The sequence below is a fragment of the Dermacentor andersoni genome, chromosome 3 (assembly GCF_023375885.2).
Source record: "Dermacentor andersoni chromosome 3, qqDerAnde1_hic_scaffold, whole genome shotgun sequence".
Lineage (NCBI taxonomy): Eukaryota > Metazoa > Arthropoda > Arachnida > Ixodida > Ixodidae > Dermacentor > Dermacentor andersoni.
This window is the reverse complement of record NC_092816.1, coordinates 56993982-57012044: the sequence shown is the minus strand read 5'-3', so window position 1 is coordinate 57012044 and position 18063 is coordinate 56993982. Positions and strand designations below refer to the sequence as shown.

Genomic DNA, 18063 nt, shown 5'->3' with positions numbered 1-18063 from the left:
TCGGCAGCTTGACAACTTCCATCTAGGACAACTGCGAGTCGGCCTAGTTGGAACAGATTCATCTTAAAACTTTCTGTGCGCAAACAAACAGGGATGTAGAATAGAAGCTCTCGTCCTCGTGTTTCTTCTATTCTACGTCCCTGCTTGTTTGCGCACAAAAAGTTCCATCTAGGCTTCCCGAATGCATGACACTGGATAAACCAAGTCCTGGCTATTACTTTTGCTAGAAATAGCTGCAGACTTCGCTAAAATATATTTAAGTATGGAAAAGATATTCTGCTAAGGTCAAAAACAGTTAGAAATTAGTTTGCAAAAACAAAATGAACATTTTGAAGACTTGGTACTACTAATTTCAAGCAAGTTCTCTACATTAACTGACTGTGCTACATTTTGTAGGTAATCTGCAAAATTTCCCTGAATTAATAAGATAGACCAAGTAATGATGCTTTTCCGAGTCCAACGCTTCTCTGTGGAAGTAATATGTTCACCAGTGAGATACTATTATATAAACACTGCTATGCACTATTTAAGAAAATGGCCTACGTGTACTATGTGTTCGAAATGATTTTCCCCGTTAGTGACTTCGGTGATATTGTGTACCCCATAATGTAAGACAACCCCAGGATGCAGTCTTTTCGTAAGGTACAGTTCCACAGGGGTAGGCTTTTCCAACTAGTGCACTGCCAAGCCAATCCAATTGTTCTGTGCTTCCTTGTGGGTACTGAAGGTACCGACAAGGAACTGGGTACTGAAGCCATACACTGGGTAATGAAGCCATGTGCTAGCACAGCAATGTCTGAGCTAGCACAGAGCTAATGTCCCTTGATCACATGCAGCCACCATGACAGAGAATAAAGCTGCAGCTTTGCACACGACAGAACGATTCAAAGCAGCTGATTCACTGCAGCAGCTGGTGGTGGGCCAATGAAGTCATCAGTATCATGTCGTCAGGTGTCGCTCACCTGCCACCGCTGGCAGGGACGACACCCCACAGGTCAAGCCCTTCCTCGGTAAGCGTTCCAGTCTTGTCGAAACAGAAGCAGTTGATGCAGCCAGAGATGTTGATGGAGCGCGGCGAGATGCAGTAGATGAGCGCCCGCCGCAGGCGCGACTGGGCGAACACGATGCCGATGGTCATTGCGGCCGGCAGCGCGGGCGGAATGACGATGGTGACCACATCCAAACTGCGCACTATGATGTTCGAAGCGGGCACCCCACGCAGAGTCTGCAAGAAAGAAATAGCGAGACACACGTTTTGAAAAGAGAAGGAGAAAGCCAATGGGGACTGAATGTCGGTTAAAAAAAAAAGAAGTGAAATCAGCTGCAATGAAACATGGCTAGCATTTTCTTTTGCCTAGGCTATGTGTTTCATTGTGGTAATGGAAATTAAAATGTTTTAGATCTGCCTTGAGAATAGTAAAAACAAAGTGGGACGAACAGGAGTTGTTCTAATTCACAATGTTTCACTCATGCAGTGATGGCTTTCTTAGATCTTGTGCCAGCTTATCAAAGTGACTGTTGACATGACAGTGAAAATTGAAAACACAAGCAGATACCAAGCAGACCTCAGAAACAGAAAGTTTTGTATATCTGTCCTGTGATTTAGATTGCTCGAACAGTGCGTTTTGAAGGGTGAATAGAGGCATGTTTAAGTGCACAAAATGCATTCTTGAATGCTTATGGCATCTTTGTTTGCGCCACCAAGATTCGTGTGAACTTTCACAGTTCACAGTGCACTATAAGTTTGTGCACTGTAAAGCACCGTAATATAAAACCAATAAAAGTTAATTAGAAGTGATCAGCAGAAAAACTCGTAAGGTAAAGTAAATGAAGATGAGAAAAATTCAAGGCTTTGCTAAGCATATAAAGTTGGAAAAAAAATTGCACTGTTGTTAGTTATGCTTATCATAAGCAGTTATTTCAATCAAATTATCTTACAGCTCATTAGTCTAACATCAAATAAGAAAAAGAAACTCAGCAGTTGCACTGTCAACTGAAAAAGTAACTCCTGAGGCCAGTTAAAAGCCATGTTTTGAGGCAGCGGTGGTCATGACAACCAACCGCAAAATCTACGACCAGCCAAGTGAACCTAAAAATAACACTGCCATGCAGCATGTTCCAAGTAGAAACCTTACAAGCTTTTGAAAAGGTCGTTTCCAAATATTTGTAAACAGCTGGGATTATCTTGTTGGCTGCATGTTGGTTGCAGTTGGCGCATTACACTGATTCAAATTTTCTCAACTATGTTCACTGGCCAATATGGCAATGTATACTTTAACTTGTTTTTTTTTAACTCATGTAATTTACTGTTTTTATATTTTCATATGTTATGCCTTCCTACTCGATTACTATGGTATATTGAATATACTAAACATAGGGTAAATTTGTGCATGACAGCAATGTAACCGCAGCTCCCGTCTTGGCATGTGCTGACAGCATAAGAAACAAACATATATAGTTGTCCACCTCGACGTTCCCTTACCTTGAGCACAATGGTATAGATGACCCCTATGCTAGCCAGGGATGCGAGGAAGAGAAGAAAGTTCTTGATGTGTCGATTGAACTTGAAGTCAACAGGCTTGGGGAACATGATGGAACGCACCAGCTCTCCCTTGGCTGTAAGAAAGCCTGGCGAAGTTAAATGCATGAGGATGAGAGGATGGAACATTTGACCCGAGAACTTGAAGCAGGACCAGCACGTGGCAGTGAATGCAATAGATCAACAATAATTAGAAGGCACCCTTACTTATTTTGTTAGTATATTTGCATCCATACATAAGTGATCACAGAATAAAAAAAAACAGATAGCAAGGACAAAACTGGCTGGCAAATGCAACCAGAACGGACACAAAGCTTGCCTGCTCTGAAGGAAAATAAAGAGTGCATAGAACAAAAATGCTAACTAGGGAATCAAGAGTGCAAATAAAAGAAACACAAACAACAGGGAAAGGAGTGCTACTCGGTTTAACCCGATTTCTGGCAGGCATGTTTCTAAAGGTTGGCCCACAGGTGCAATTTCTCGCACAAGTGACGCGAGGCGGTATAGTGCGGGCACTGTGTCGACATGGGCGTCACAGCTTTTCCTTGGCACGGGTGCCGTCGCTTCAATGGAGGGGCAGCTGTTGGCGCAGACGAACAAATTGAGCAGACGGCATGCTTTCCTGGCATGCCATTAAAGGTGGCACTTCCACCAACCCCTCACTTTTCTTTTGCCATGTTATAGCGTGCCAAGCCTCTAATCTTCTCACACGTCACTCATCTGGCATTCTCAACCTGTAATCTAGCTCAACTCAGTTCTCCTTTCAGTGTCGCACCCATGCAACCATTATAAGCACAAACAATCAATGCAATGCGTCGAAATTCATGGCTCTGTATACAGGAACAACCAGCCAAACGTATACAGTCGAGCACCTCTACAATGAACGCCTATCGAACGGAGTGACCTGTATAATGATGGAATAATTCTGTCCCTGTTCTATTGTGAACTGTGCAGTGTGGGACCTTTACGACGATGTGACCTGTATAATGAATGACTTCGGAGGCCTCAAACACTTCGTTACAAAGGCGTTTGAGTGTACAACATGGTAGGAACATCTGTACTCACCACTGCGAACCACAACGGCCTCTACATTTTCCGTGCCATAGTAGCGCGTTTGAATGACTCTGGTGCCACAAAAGAGGGTGTGACGACTGTGCTCTTTTGGGTGGTACATGACATCCAGTGTTGGCTGCGAAGCTCCAGGATTTGGCAGTGGTGTCTTCACGACTGGCACACTCTCGCCTGCAAAAGGGTAAAGTGCGTTTGCCAAATTAAAAAAAAAAAAAAAAACAGGTGCCAGCAAATTGGACATGTACCAGGCACAAAGTGCTGCTGCAGTTCATAGCACAACATCTAATAAAGTGAAATCAAATTGTGGACATTTAACGTCCCTTTGAGCAGCACTGTAGCAAGGAGCGCCAGGTTAATTTTGACCACCTGGAGTCTTTAAATGAAAACAGTGTTTCTGCATTCGACCCCCATCTGAATGCGGCTACCACAGTGAGGAACTGAACCCGCAACCTCGTGCATAGTAGCAGAGAGCGGGAGCCAACCACAGTTCAGGGCAGAAGTACATGCACTATCCCATACATCATGCAACATGACTCGATAACTGAATGAATGCTGCATCAGCGCGTGAATGTGGAGTGTATTGATGACAAAGCCGCCCGCGACAACAGGCGGCAAGTTATATAAACTATTGCGTTATGAACGAGAAGAAAGGAGGTTAACCGAGGGGCCCGATTTTCATTAATCGTATCATAAGAAGCCAACAAATAAGGACACCAAGGACAACATAGGGGAAATTACTTATACTGACTAATAGAAAAATAAAAGAAATTATAAATTAATGGAACTGAAAGTGGCTGAAAAAAAAACTTGCCACAGGTGGGGAACGATCCCATGTCTTCGCATTACGCGTGCGATGCTCCACCAATTAAGCTACTGCGGCGCCGTCTACCCATCCACTTTCGGGGGCATATATGGTTTACTATGTGGGGATGCGCGACTCTCACGCATCCCCTGATATGCTGTTTTCCCGCACGGCTCGCGTGGCCTGGCGCCCGCGGCGGTCGGAGTGGTACAAGCGCGGTGCGAGAGATGGCGCGAATGTCGCGCCGCGGTGGGGTTACTCAGGCGCCGAGAGACAAGGCGCGTGCTCTTTGGTTCGAGATCGTCGGCGGGCGCGGACGTCCGCGCGGGCTTCGTCCGATGCTTCTGCGAGACTGTCTCGCATGGCCGCCTTCGAACGTGCCAACATTCGCGTGACTGTACACGCGAACGACCAGGCGTTGGGATCCAGCATGGGGCGAACATATTCGCTCGCTATCCGGTCGCTCGGTGAGTCAGACTTCTAGATTTGTCGCGCGCCCATCGGCATGTTTTGTGGATAGCAACTCGGCTAGCTGGCATTGATCTATGAAAGGTGCAATAAATGCCCTTGTGATTGTTTGCACTACTGTGTTGTCGTTCCTTTGTCCCAAGAGTACGGAGGAGAACCCCCGTATCTCCCACAACTACTGGAATTAACCCTAGGAGTATTAGCCAGCGCCACCACTCACAAACCTGTTTGTTGGCAATTGTATGTTACCACACACATTTATTTGTTCTTCTATGGTCTGTTTTCTTTCTGTGTTCTTCACCAATTCACACTTGCATTTGCAAATCATGCTGAATAGAACACTTAAGATGCTGAGCTAGCTGTTAGCCATCATCAGGCTTATGGTATTTATAAGAAATGTACAAGCACTGTGCCAGAGCGTGCAATTACTCATTTATTCGACAGCTGCCCAACCTTCTTAAACTGCGATATAGCATTGTCTAGAGCTACATGCGCATATCTTTATAACGTATGTGGCAGACATGGTGGGTGTAATCTGTAAGCAATCTTGCTCGTTCTCTTTACCGATCTGTGTAATGTCACGCTGGAATGAAGCACGAACAAGGTAAAGTGAATAGGTGGTGAATTTTCCTTTCCACGTTCGTTGCTGTGTATGACACAGGATGGCTCATTCACAGGGGCTTAGCTTGAGGGGCGAGACCATGCTCAGCACCTAACTGCAAATCAATTACACATCTCACTTTGAAGTAATCAGGCGTAAAAGGTCATTAATTTTTCCCTGTTAGCATTTCATTCCGGTATGACAGTACATGCGCATCACTGCGCACTTCAAATGCCAGTATCGATTCCAGGCACTGGTCTGATTTCTGTAATTCCTTTCTTTGAGAAATAGATTTTATCAACAAAGGCTGGAATTAGAGAAATGTTAAGAAATATTACATAGCTATGCACATCATCTTAACATAATCCTTTGATGCCCATGACGTACATGCAACCTCAAACGAGGCTTATCGAGCCTGTGAAACTCATTGAAAATGTGGACGTGCAGTGCACAGCACATGCGAATAAGCGCATTCAGAATTTCGCCAATACCGATTTACAGCTTTGTGGCAGCAAGGAATGGAAATACCAAGTTTGCATCACTTGATTCAGATCATACTGTCTTCTCGAGTAGCACTTCATTGAATCACAATGCAGAGTTTTTGCGTTCATTGAATGCAATTCTGAGCTGCACAAAAAATATTACCTTTGTAACAGAGAATGCAAGACTGGGTTATATTTCTGGTTTTATAATACAAGTAAAACTTTTGCTGAAGTAAAGCCCGACAATAAAAGTTTATAATTTATCTTATAACATTCAATCTTCGCTAGATGAGTGCTAGTTATAACAAGGTTCAAAGGTTCACATTAGGAGAAGAAAAAAAAAACTTCCAACTAAAACTAAATTTCACTGTGGCTAAATCAGTTATAAACGAATTATAATTTGTTTATATGTGAATACTCAAATGAATTGCAGCGATCTTGACAAAGCTGTTGGGCTGGTAATTGTCTCATTTTCTTATTAACAGCATTTAACTAGCACTTAAGCAGATGACAAATGCAACTGGTGGTTGGCAGACTTGACACAAGTTCCACACCATGACCTTTGCGACTTTCAGTACGTTGCGGGTGTCACCCAATCTCAGAAGTTGTGGCATGGTAATGGCAGCATTTTTTTCAGTTTCGAAATCAAAGACACCTATTTTATCTAGCCTTCTTACGAAGCATCCATTTGTATTTAAAACGTGAAATCTTGCTTGCTCTGTACCTACGTTATCTGAAACTAGGATTTTTCTGCGGTGCGAAATTCTGTTTCAGCTGGCCTTTAATCCCTCTCACTAATGCAACTAGACCCATGACAATGCTCAGAGAAGGATCAAAGACAAAAATTTATGGTGATATGAAATATGCCCACATTTAAACACCCTGTTAAAACAATAAATGGAAACACACTTTGCTTTCCTATTGCAGTCACGGAAGAGGCAGGAAGCGCACAAAAATTGCATTAAAAACTCTGCAAGGGTCAGGGCGCACCTGTGAGCATACTCTCGTTGACAATGCAGTTTCCAGCTGTGAGGACAGCATCACACTGCATCACGCATCCGTTGCGAGGCACTATAAGTACGTCTCCTGGCACCAACTGCTCTGATGGGATGTTTTCGTAGACTGATGAAAAAAAGAAAAAGAAGAACAACATGAATGAGGAAAGCGGTCATATTCAGCAAGATGACTGATATCGCACGTGTGTCAGGCAAGGCAAAAGCTATTGTTTTTGCACCTACTTAAAAAGTAAAGGGACACAAACAACAAATGCTAGAAAAAGCGGTCATAGTCAGCAAGATACCCTACATTTTGGATTTGCGAGTCAAGAAAAAAAGAAAAACAATCATTTCTGCGTGTACATTAAATGGTATTAGTACAAACAAGTTACATTTTTACAATAACGAAAAGGTCACTCTTACAGTGAGCGGAGGCTCGGTAAGCCAAAAAATGCAAGAGAAGGAAAGACAGGTGACGATGTAACTTAGAGGTTCCTGTATCAACTTCCTCAACATCACAGATGTTGAGAGTGTCTGCTTTCATTTATAGTTAATTGTTTATCAACAAAGAAACATCACACTGCATCCTATATGAACCAAAGGCTCAACATTGGAAGCTTTGAGAACTATTTCCAGACTAAAACGTCTCAAATGGGAGAAAATACTTTGAAACAGACAACACCACAGTGTTATCCTGTGCACTTGTTCGGGCTCCAAATTAGAAATGAGGAAATTCAGTCTTGATTTTCTCAGCTACTGCTAAACAAGTTTCTTTTTTCTTTTCTATGATGGGGAGGAAAACCGTTTTAAAATAACATTCCACCAGTCCTAACTGATTTATTGTCCTTTTTTGTTATTGTCCCTTTAATGCTCCCAGATGCAAGGCTTTCCCCAAGTGTAGACAAATGAAGCCATTTTCACCCAAACTTGTGCAATTGCAGCAGCTGCACTTCACATTTCACATGTACAGACAGCCAGCATCCCAAATAAAATTTAATCTAAACAATTTAAAACCTAGTACAAAAAGAATGAAGGACAATGTGGAACACATGCATTATTGCCAATTCTCCTGCTTTGTCGCGAAAGCCAGATGGTGGACGAAGCTTCCTGCTCGACCAACAAGGGAATTATTCTTGTGCATGAAATTGATGAATGCTGGCAACTGCCGTACGTACTGGCAACAGCATGCCCTGTTCAAATGCCGAGTTGATTTTGCATTGCATTGCATTGCATTGCAGTGTGTGTGTGTGTGTGTGTGTGTGTGTGTGTGTGTGTGTGTGTGTGTGTGTGTGTGTGTGTGTGTGTGTGTGTGTGTGTGCGTGCGTGTACTGAGCCTGCAAAGCTGCAAGGTCATCATAGTCACTGATCTCACTATGATGGTTTGAGCACGCAGAAAATTGTTAATACACTCCCGCAGATGTGCATGGATTTTGCAATTTCCTCTTATGCACAGTTCGAACACTTGATATCCTTTGTTCCAGATTTCGTGACAAACAAGTGGGCACGGACCAGGCGTTATGACTCACCTCCTTTGCTTCGCTTGACTGTGACCACATCCATAGCATGTACAGTGTCACTCAAAGCTTTTTGACTCTGTAAAAAATGCACACAGCGGAATCTAAGTGATCTAAAACAAGAACAGTTTGGCAGTCACAAGCCACTATCTGATGTAGTTACACACTGTAGGCATGCTCTGCTAGAAATGATAATTCCAAGGTGCGAAAGGCCCTGCTGTTCGTGGGGATTCAGGTGCACCCAGCGCCTTTGCATGGGCATTTCGACTATTCTGCTGCCCCTAAGCATCCCTCTTTCCACCCGCGACGGCTGTAGGGGGTAGCTTTTTCCATGGACCAGTGTGTGGCAGTGGTACTGCCAGTCAGGGCGGTGTGACTGGCAAGACTGGCAGAGCGAGCGTGAAGGAGACCTCTCCAGGACATCACTCATTCTATACACATCCTTCCTCTCATCCGCTGGTCCCTTTGTTTGGGTATCGTTCGCACTTGAGCTCGTCTGTGGTGCCTTGCACCTATGGCATGTGCATAAATTGTGTTGTTCCTTTCCCGAACGCTAAGACGAAGAGCACTGCCTAGCATTCGTGCATGGTCTAATTTACTACGCCAAGCTGCGCTAATCGCAGGCCCAAGCCAACGGAGACTGCTCTTTCTCTTGCAAGTGGTCCCACTGGTTATTGCAAGCCAAGCAGCATAGTCGCGGGGAAACTTTTCCCCAGCAGCGTGTCAGTCACGGGGAGCTGTGCTCCTGCAGCGAGGTGCTAGCGATACACCTTTATGTACATTCCATCCTTAGTGCGGGAGCTCCCATGATTCCCGCATCACTCTGGGACCGGGCATTTGAGGAGTGCTGGGTGCTGCCGGAGACAAATAAACTGTTTTCGTTGACTTAGGGCAACAGTGCATTTTCTCGCATGTGCAGCGTTCGGTGGCCCCCTTTTGCGACTTGAGCATGTGTGCTAGATTATGGGAGCCGACGGATGACACAGCCCTGAGGCACTCACTAAGCCTGGACCTCCGGTGGTCAGTACTCCTGCGAGATAAGAGACCTCCACATGTTTTACCTATGCCATTCAGGACTAAATTCTTTAACCTTTTGTTTTCTGGGCTTGATTTATTTGTGTGTTCGTCATTTAAAAATTCGTTAACTTATTTGCTTGCATTCTTCATGTCATTTCAATCACCTCATGTGAAGTTGCAATCCCTGCATATAGCATGGCTGGTACCTCGAGCTTTCCCTCTTCCTTTTTGCAAGTGTACACAAAATGTAAATTTTCAGCATAAATTGTATTAGTAAAAGCCTTATATGATGACACTGCTATTAAAGAAAAGTACACTCAAAACTAAGGGAAATACCTAATCTTATGGAAAGAATCCTTCTCTAGTCAGTGCAAACTACAACATATTCGTACTGTTCTCGAAGTTTACTTAATGTTCCTGTCAATATTTTAAAGATTTAGTTCTGAACATATTGTCACATTCACGACAGGGGTTTACTTATAGATGGTTTGATGTGAGCACCGCACAGGACAATGCTGCAGAGCAACCTTCGGCTTTCACCCCCCAATCTTCTTCCTTCGGCACACAAGCAATGTAATGCAGGTACGTAAGTAGCTTATGCAAAACTAAGAGAAAGCGCATGCAGCATTAACTACTATAAATATATATTAAGAAATGCATCCTTTTGCTAATCACAAAACGATTCAAACACTGTCTAATAAGAATAAGGAGCCATTAAAGAAAGATGAAGGCAGGTTTATATTTAAAAAAAAAACATACAACCAATTTTCATGAATTAGCACCTGAAGACTGCAGACTTCTGGTTGAATTATCAGAAGTTAGAGATTTTACGCAAACAGATAATTACACTAACAGGTATAGTGTACTCAGTAATGTTCAAACAGGTACATGAAAAACTGGGTATACGAACAAATGCATGAATGCATAGGCTGGCTTTTACCAACACATGGCTAGCACAATTGAGTGAATTACTAAAGGCATCTATTTCATGGCAGCACCAGGAACCTGAATGTTAAACAAGAATATGGCTTCATCATCAACGCTTCACCCTCAATATCAAACACGCACACATTAATTATTCATGCTTCAAGAGTGCCCTCTCAGGAGCCATTGTCTGTCACTTTGCTCTGTGCTGGTAAGACAACACGGTATGGATTGACCAAAACTACCCACTTACCAGCCTTATCTGGTACACGCCCGTGACTAGAGACAACGAAGACATGACAATGATGCATGAGGCATAGTAGTAGTAGTCATCAGAGAACCAGATGATTATGCTGAATACTTGGAACACATAGAAAGGCTCAAGAACCTGGATGGGAGGGAAGGGACAAAGCCAAACAATGAAGACGCACCAGCATGAAACAGCTGCTGCACAAACACTTCAACGTAAAGGCAAATTTAGCGAGCAGCATTCTTTATGTCTTTAATTCCTCAAGCTAGAATCGAAGTGCTGTTTGTCTTTCGCAAGTTTAAATTTCTCAAACAGCACTGACAGCATCTGAGGGACAGACAGCGATATATTAAATTGTAGATGTTGTCAGACGACCATCAATCAGGCATGCCCATAAGATTTCGTACTTAGCAATTCTTAACAGTTCAAGTTGCAGACGGTATCTGTAACAATCACACAGCTGGTACGAAAACATGACATGCAGCTATCGTGCCTTGTCTCCCGGTAAAAGAACAGAGCAAGGCAGGTTTAAAGTCTAGCCACTACCTGCGGTTACACAGCATGCAGCAATGCTTAGGCCTGGCAACTTCAACCACTGCGGCACAAGTCTGCTTCAGTTGGCATGTCTATCGTTCAAGAGCAGATTACGTGAATATGCTAACCAGAAGTAAAGCAAGGCCGAGAAAAAGCACAAGGCAGCATGCATCACAGACACTTTACAGCTAACTACACGCCGCTAATAGCTTTCTACTGCTCAAAGGTTATACCAGAGCGCTATAACCAAAGAGAAGTGAGGTATTCAAGACTAACCTCTTGAAAGAGGATACGAAAGACTGACTGTATTTGGACATTAATTACATTATCCCCAAAAAGAACTCGTCTGAAAAAGTCAAGGAGCATCGTTTCAATCAGGGGCAGAGGCACATGAGAACAAGGCAAAAACACACTTGATCGCTACAGGCAAGTATCTCCATAAAAAGACCACAGGGAGGGAAAGAAGGAGGCAACGTGTACAAGAGGAACAAGAGATATTGAGAGAGAGAGAGAGAGAGAAAGAAGTTTCAGTGCAAAGAGATGATTCGGGCCATGCAGGGTAAGCCACGTAGCGAAGGGAATTAGGAAGCATGAACTTGTACTATGCGTGTTCTAAATGGGATTTAAATAAGCAGTAGATGCTAACCGAAATGAAATTATATAACATAAATAAATAATAAACACTATATCCTCCATGCACTGGCCTGCAGAATCAAAGACCAGCAGCCAGTGCTAGAAAACATTTCACATAAAGGCACACACAAGCCCAGGAATCGGGGACATCAACAACTGGTGCTGCCTAGATGCTGCAAGTGAAAACAGGCGCAGTTTCTATGGGAAAGCACCATATTCTGCAAACAACATCCTAGGGGCCATTATTTAAAGATGCCTACATGCCTAGCCTCAGATCCCAAATGAGTAGTACTTCCGAAGCCAAAAACCAGTTCCAAGGTGCACGCAATGTTTGAAGTATGGGAGCCTATGGAAACTGTCAAAATTAGTACGCAAATTTTGTAGTTAGACGCAACTTGTGAGGAAATTATGCTGTTAACTGGAATATTTCAGACTTTTACTAACTTTAAGGACTCCGCTTTCAACTTGTCGTAACCACAGGTATCAAAATTACCAAAAAGTTGCTCGGAAGTTTCTTTTTTCATAACACAGTTACGGAATGCAACGCAATATAATAGATGTAAGTTTGCTGGTTATTCAGCTTATTTGCTTCTTCCACGGCCATCTGTTTTTGAAGAGAGATCGAACTCGCTGATAATGTGAACGCGAGCACTGGTTCCATCGCACTCAGTTCAGCTTAGTGATTGACAGCCCATGGCATGGTCCTATATATCCTTGTTTGCATCACTGAGGGAATTTTTTTCAATATTATAGTTCTGGGGGTGCCACCTAGCAGTGGAGTGTTCAAATGTTCCCAATTCCTGGGCATGGCTCAAGCATCAATAACTTTTGGTACATAAAATGATACCAGAAGGGTGTTACAATATACTTCTACTGTTCAGCTTATGTCTGTATGTTGGAATTTGAGCTGCACTTTCACTGTACTCCAGAAGCACGAAGGCATGCTTTGAATGCAAAAACGATTGAAAAAGTTCAATAAAAATTGTTCACATGGCTTGCTATGCTTGGAATCTAGAGCATTTGAATACAGATTTCAAAAGGGGGGCATACATCACCATAAATAGAATATGCGCACCCACTCCCCCCCAAAAAAGCAGGTCATAACCATTTCATAATGCAAATGTGCGACATTTTACATGAAATAGAAACAACTACATTGTACACAATTAATGCACATGGTTGGCGCAGTACAAAACATTTACATGCATTCAATTATAGAAATGTGCAACTTCTATTTGCATCGTGTCAGTCCTAACCACTGATTACACTAAAAACTCTATAGGTGCATATAACATATATACAAACAGTTCCGACTCAAGAGACAACAAGGCCATAAAAAAAAGGAGGTGAAATGCAATAATAGATTTGAATGCAAGCAAAGAAAAAGAAAAGAGCAGTTGGATGAAGGCACAAGAAGAGAGGACAAGTGGGATGCCACACTTCTCAAGTCTTGCCAGAGTGAAACCTTTAATTTACTAGTCAGAAATGAAGTATAAGCGATATGTGCCAAGGCAAGCTAAAAAATAAATTAGGTGCCTACGTGTGATTAGGAATCCATGAGATGAAGCAGCAGCAGCAATAGCTCCAAGGAAGCACTTTACTCAGGTAAATTTGCAGTAACAATGTTAACACCCATCTTTCAACTTTTTATATGTTCTCTAGACTATGCCAGAAATACAAGAAGGTTTCAGAGTGTTTGATTATTTTCTATGTTTGCCAACAAGCACTGATTAGTCCTGTATAATGAATAGGTGAACTTACACCTACTATGCTGACATGCATAGCAGCTAGCAATGCTTTTGTGGTGCAAACTTGGGAGTATCACTCTGCAAACAGTATTGTGCGCAGTAAATTCCAATTCAGAACTAATGGTAGCGCTAAACTTTCAGAATGCCGCTTCAACTGTACAGGTAAGAAAAGTGTTTTAGTAGCTGCCAAAAACGAGCCGAAACAAGCGGCGAATAGCAATTTAAGTTCACTGCTGCACCAACACATCTACTTTGAATGCATGGAAGCCAACTGCATCACAATCTTATTTCTTGCTTCTTGAAAGCTTTTTTTATTTCTCTGTTGGTATGTTTTATGTTAGGCATGGTAGGCATTGACACATGATTCTTCCGAGTTCCAAGGGAATGTTTCGCAAGTGGCAAGATCAGAGACGAGCATCACACCAAGAACAGGAACAAAACTTTTGTACACTACCTAACCACTTGCTCCTGGAGCGAAAGGCCCTTCTGCTGGTGAAAGTAAGAACACGGCACATTTTTATCGAAACCCCTCAACCTTGCGAATGCTTTGAGCTCGTCATCCCAGATGTAGCGGATCTTCTTGTTTTCAAAGTAGACTAATCTCTCTGCCGGCTGCATCGAACCCTGAAATGGCAGAGAAACACGATGGATACTGCACACTCTCTTGGCGGTCTCGGCACCCCACGTGCAAACGTGTCCCTCGGCACCGAGGAACCGCAGAAGTGGGGGGCCTGAATCGCCGAGGTCAGGCTGGCATGGAGGTCAGTCATGCCACGTGTCTCAGCAAAGACTTTCAGTCATTTTTAAAGCAGCATTGTAGAGAAAAAAATAATTTTTTTGGTGCAATGGAATTCTTAGCCTGCTTCACCCACACTGGCATCGGTATCTTTCTTTCTTTCTAACCTCTATGGACTTGCTATGGCCACTCAACAGGTGCATCTCCCGACAAATAAAAGTGAAGACGCAAGCTCTTCTTGCCAACAATGAAAGTTATTTTTTTATGCCTGAAATAGGCGCCTATGTAATCGCGTCATAGTTCACTGTAAATCACATATGCTGAACTCCACTTCCACAGTGTGAGTGGGACAAAACTGGCTGCGGTTGGGAGGCCGCATTTGGTGAAGCTGTTCCTTTTTCATGGCACTCGAAGGTACACACGCCGTAGTCCGTCATGGTGGCACTGTGGCGGTTGGGTGTATTTAACGCGATTAGCATTCTTAGCCTTCTTGCCCCCACTAAAAATTGTAAATAAAGGTGCCTTCAGCAATACGGTGTGATCGAGTGCTAATAGCAATGATATTGACGGTCATTGTGACTAGAAGTTCTGCCAGATCTTTTTTTTCCAGAATGTTACTTTCACAGGCAGATGTTGGCAAATGTGTGACAACTTGTCCCATTCATTTTCTGGGTTTGTCTTCATCAGGACAAGGTACATAACTGCCAAAGTAGCTCAGGGTGCTATGGCATCCTGCTGCTGAGAATGAGGTCATGGGTTTTACTCCTGAACATGGTGATTACATTCTAAATGCAAAAACTGCCTTGTATATAGATCTAGGCAAGTGTAAAGAAATGCCAGGTGGCCAGAGCCACACATTACAGTGTCACAGTGTCCCTGCTAGCCTGCATGTTGTTTTGGGAGGTCAAACACCAGGATGTGATACGATTTCTCTTGGGACAAGTCTCGCTGCCAAAATGCTGGCTCCACACAGGGGCTTCCCTCGTTTGCCCAGAATTGGTTAAGTGACTAGTTATCTACAATTGGCTCATTACACTTTTTGATCATTTTAGTCAGAGAGCGTTTCGCAGCTGTGCAATTGAAGCTGGTCGGTGTCCAAGGCACATCCATGTATCAGGAACCCAGACTAACCCAAGTTTTGAGATATTTGCTGCTTAATTCTGTCACCAGAAATACTGGTACGCCCCGTAGCGTCATATCACAGTTAACAAGGAAGGGTTTGTGGGAAAACAGTAAAGCAAACAAGCAAAGCAACTTCTTTGTCTCTGCTGCAATGCTTTTAAAGTATACCGTATTTATTTGCATAATGAACGCACTCGCGTAATGAACGTAGCCCCCACTTTTCCAATCAAGAAGTGTTTTTTTTTTTTCTTGTTCTTGCATAGTGATCGCACCCTGAACTTGCTGCCTTGAAGTAGGAGACACACGGACTGATTCGGCGTCTAATATGGCGCCCGGCGGGTGCGATCGTGTCCGACGCCGAATCGTACCGTGTCGCCTACTTTCATTGGGCCAGAAAGTATATGGACGTTCCAGGCGCATTTTTTTACTGTCGTCGCCGCCGCACGCCGCATAGCGTAGGTGTGAGTGAAAGCACGCGAGGGAAAGCCGACTAATACCCCAGTCACAAGAACATGCCAAAGGGTCTTTGAAGTTAAGAAGCATTGAGCTTGAGGTAGTCTCCGTTGAAGCTTTTAACAGAAACCGCAACATATCCTTAGTGCTGCCATCGCCTAGATAGTAATAAAAAAATATGGCCCAAATGCGTCTTCTGATAAATATGACACATTTTTTTCAGCAATATTTATTTTTCCTAATACATAGAAACATCAAAACAAAATGCCCCCACAGTAAAGGCATTACTTTACGAAATACAGATGTATTTATATTAATAAAAAAAAATTATGGGGTTTTACGTGCCAAAACCACTTTCCGATTATGAGGCACGCCGTAATGGAGGACTCCGGAAATTTCGACCACCTGGGGTTCTTTAACGTGCACCTAAATCTAAGTACACGGGTGTTTTCGCATTTTGCCCCCATCGAAATGCGGCCGCCGTGGCCGGGATTCGATCCCGCGACCTTGTGCTCAGCAGCCCAACACCATAGCCACTGAGCAACCACGGCGGGTGTATTTATATTAATGATGGCCACCATGTGTACCGCTTCGTACACCGCATGTAGGCGTCGATTGTTCGTTGTTGCCCTTGCTTCAGCTGCTTTGTTTCATTCCTTGTGGCTAGGCAGCGGTAGGTACACGTAAATGCGGTAAAATAAAGAACTACAAAACAAAAGTGACGAGGGAAGGAGACGCGCAGAAAAAAGCCGAGGAGACTGGCATGCCTAGCAGCCGCTAACCAAAGAACCAAATCGCACATGGCACCCGTGTTGTGTAGATGTTGCTGCTGACAGGCCGTGCCGGCGCTGCTGTACCGGCGCTTTCATGATAAAGATTGCGGGTGTCCCGAAAGTGTTTAGTACTTTAGTAATAGTATTCAGTACTTATAAGCTTGTTCTGAAGAGGCAAAAATTTAACTTCCATATTTTTAGAGGTTACTTTTTATGCTGTCGGATGCCCTCTAGGCTCGAGAGTATTCCCTTGAGGTTTCAAAGGGTGAACGCGCACTCCTTTGACTCAAGGCTCCCTTCCAGTAGGGCTCCTTTGCTGTGCCTGTGTGACAGTGCGCATTCTCCCTTGGAGTAAACAATATTTGGTTCAAAGGACTTTGAAAGTGCCCGTGTGACTGGGGTATAAAACCCCTTAAACTTCATAAAGTAGCGACACTCTCCTCCTCCGCATTCACTCCTCCTCGTTTCTCCTCTTTTTCACGCTCCCTCCTCGACTGTGGCGTCGCCTACACTGCTCGAGCGTAGCATCAGCGCCGACAGGGGCGCCAACGGCTTCAGCTCGATCCCCCGCGTACACGGGAGTTAAAGATCGGGAAGGAAACACCCCGTCATCCGTCGCGCGCTTGGCATTGTGGGGTGGGGGTGGGCGGGGGTTACCCTGGCAGCAACTGCGCATTGCGCGGCCACGGCGCGCCCTATCTTCAAGGCGGTCTGCATCGGGGCTGAGTCGATGGTGGCTCATACTTTTGTGCGTGCTGCGTTCTCGCTGCTCAGTTTGCGTTGAAGCGAACGCTTGCAAGTTTTATACGGCCGATAAACCTACTATCCCAACTTCATGTAGCTGTCCACACATTTGCTATCGCAATCGATTGTTCGCATTTCGGGCGAAACTCGCATTTCAGAGGTGACCGCGGAGGAAAAATAAAATCGCCCAAAATTTTACCCCGCGCAATGAACGCACACCCTTACTTTGCGCATATTTTTCGAGAAGTGCGTTCATTATGCAAGTAAATACGGTACTGATATATAGCACAACTGAAAGTTTTTGCTGACACATGTGGTACATTCTACTTAACATTTGCACAGGGAAGCAAGAGAACCAGGGACAAAGAACACTTGTGACTGTGGATGCAGCAGGTGCTGTGTCACATTTTTCTTTTTTTAAGTGCCAAGGGCAGTTGAGTGCTGTTTGCGTGTCCTTGTCACTGCACTTTTCTCAAGGACAAGCTTTCCATATATGATGCAATGGTGCGCTCCAAATATACTGCAGCAGCTTCATTCCAATTTACGTTTCATCCGACTGATAGCTCGACAACTCAAATAGGCAGAACCCTTGTTTGACTGTGGGCAAATGATACTTGGTACCATAGTCGCAAGTCATTTGTTCAAGCCAAAGTTTAC

The 18063-nt window shown here is 43.8% G+C and overlaps 1 protein-coding gene across 2 annotated transcripts in view; it reads right to left on the bottom strand.

The window, feature by feature from the left end:
* anne (polyamine-transporting ATPase anne boleyn) overlaps positions 1-18063 on the bottom strand; it is a 150069-nt gene that overhangs the window by 37955 nt on the left and 94051 nt on the right. For both annotated transcript variants that reach the window (XR_008609144.1, XM_050195521.2), the window contains exons 6-13: positions 14033-14202; positions 11474-11543; positions 10667-10801; positions 8485-8551; positions 6954-7085; positions 3605-3781; positions 2483-2628; positions 963-1225 (exon numbers count right to left, since the gene is read on the bottom strand). Coding sequence is in view for 1 of the 2 variants with exons in the window: in XM_050195521.2 (XP_050051478.1) it covers positions 963-1225; positions 2483-2628; positions 3605-3781; positions 6954-7085; positions 8485-8551; positions 10667-10801; positions 11474-11543; positions 14033-14202 (1160 nt within the window). In the remaining variant the exon portion in view is untranslated. The remainder of the gene's footprint in view (positions 1-962; positions 1226-2482; positions 2629-3604; positions 3782-6953; positions 7086-8484; positions 8552-10666; positions 10802-11473; positions 11544-14032; positions 14203-18063) is intronic.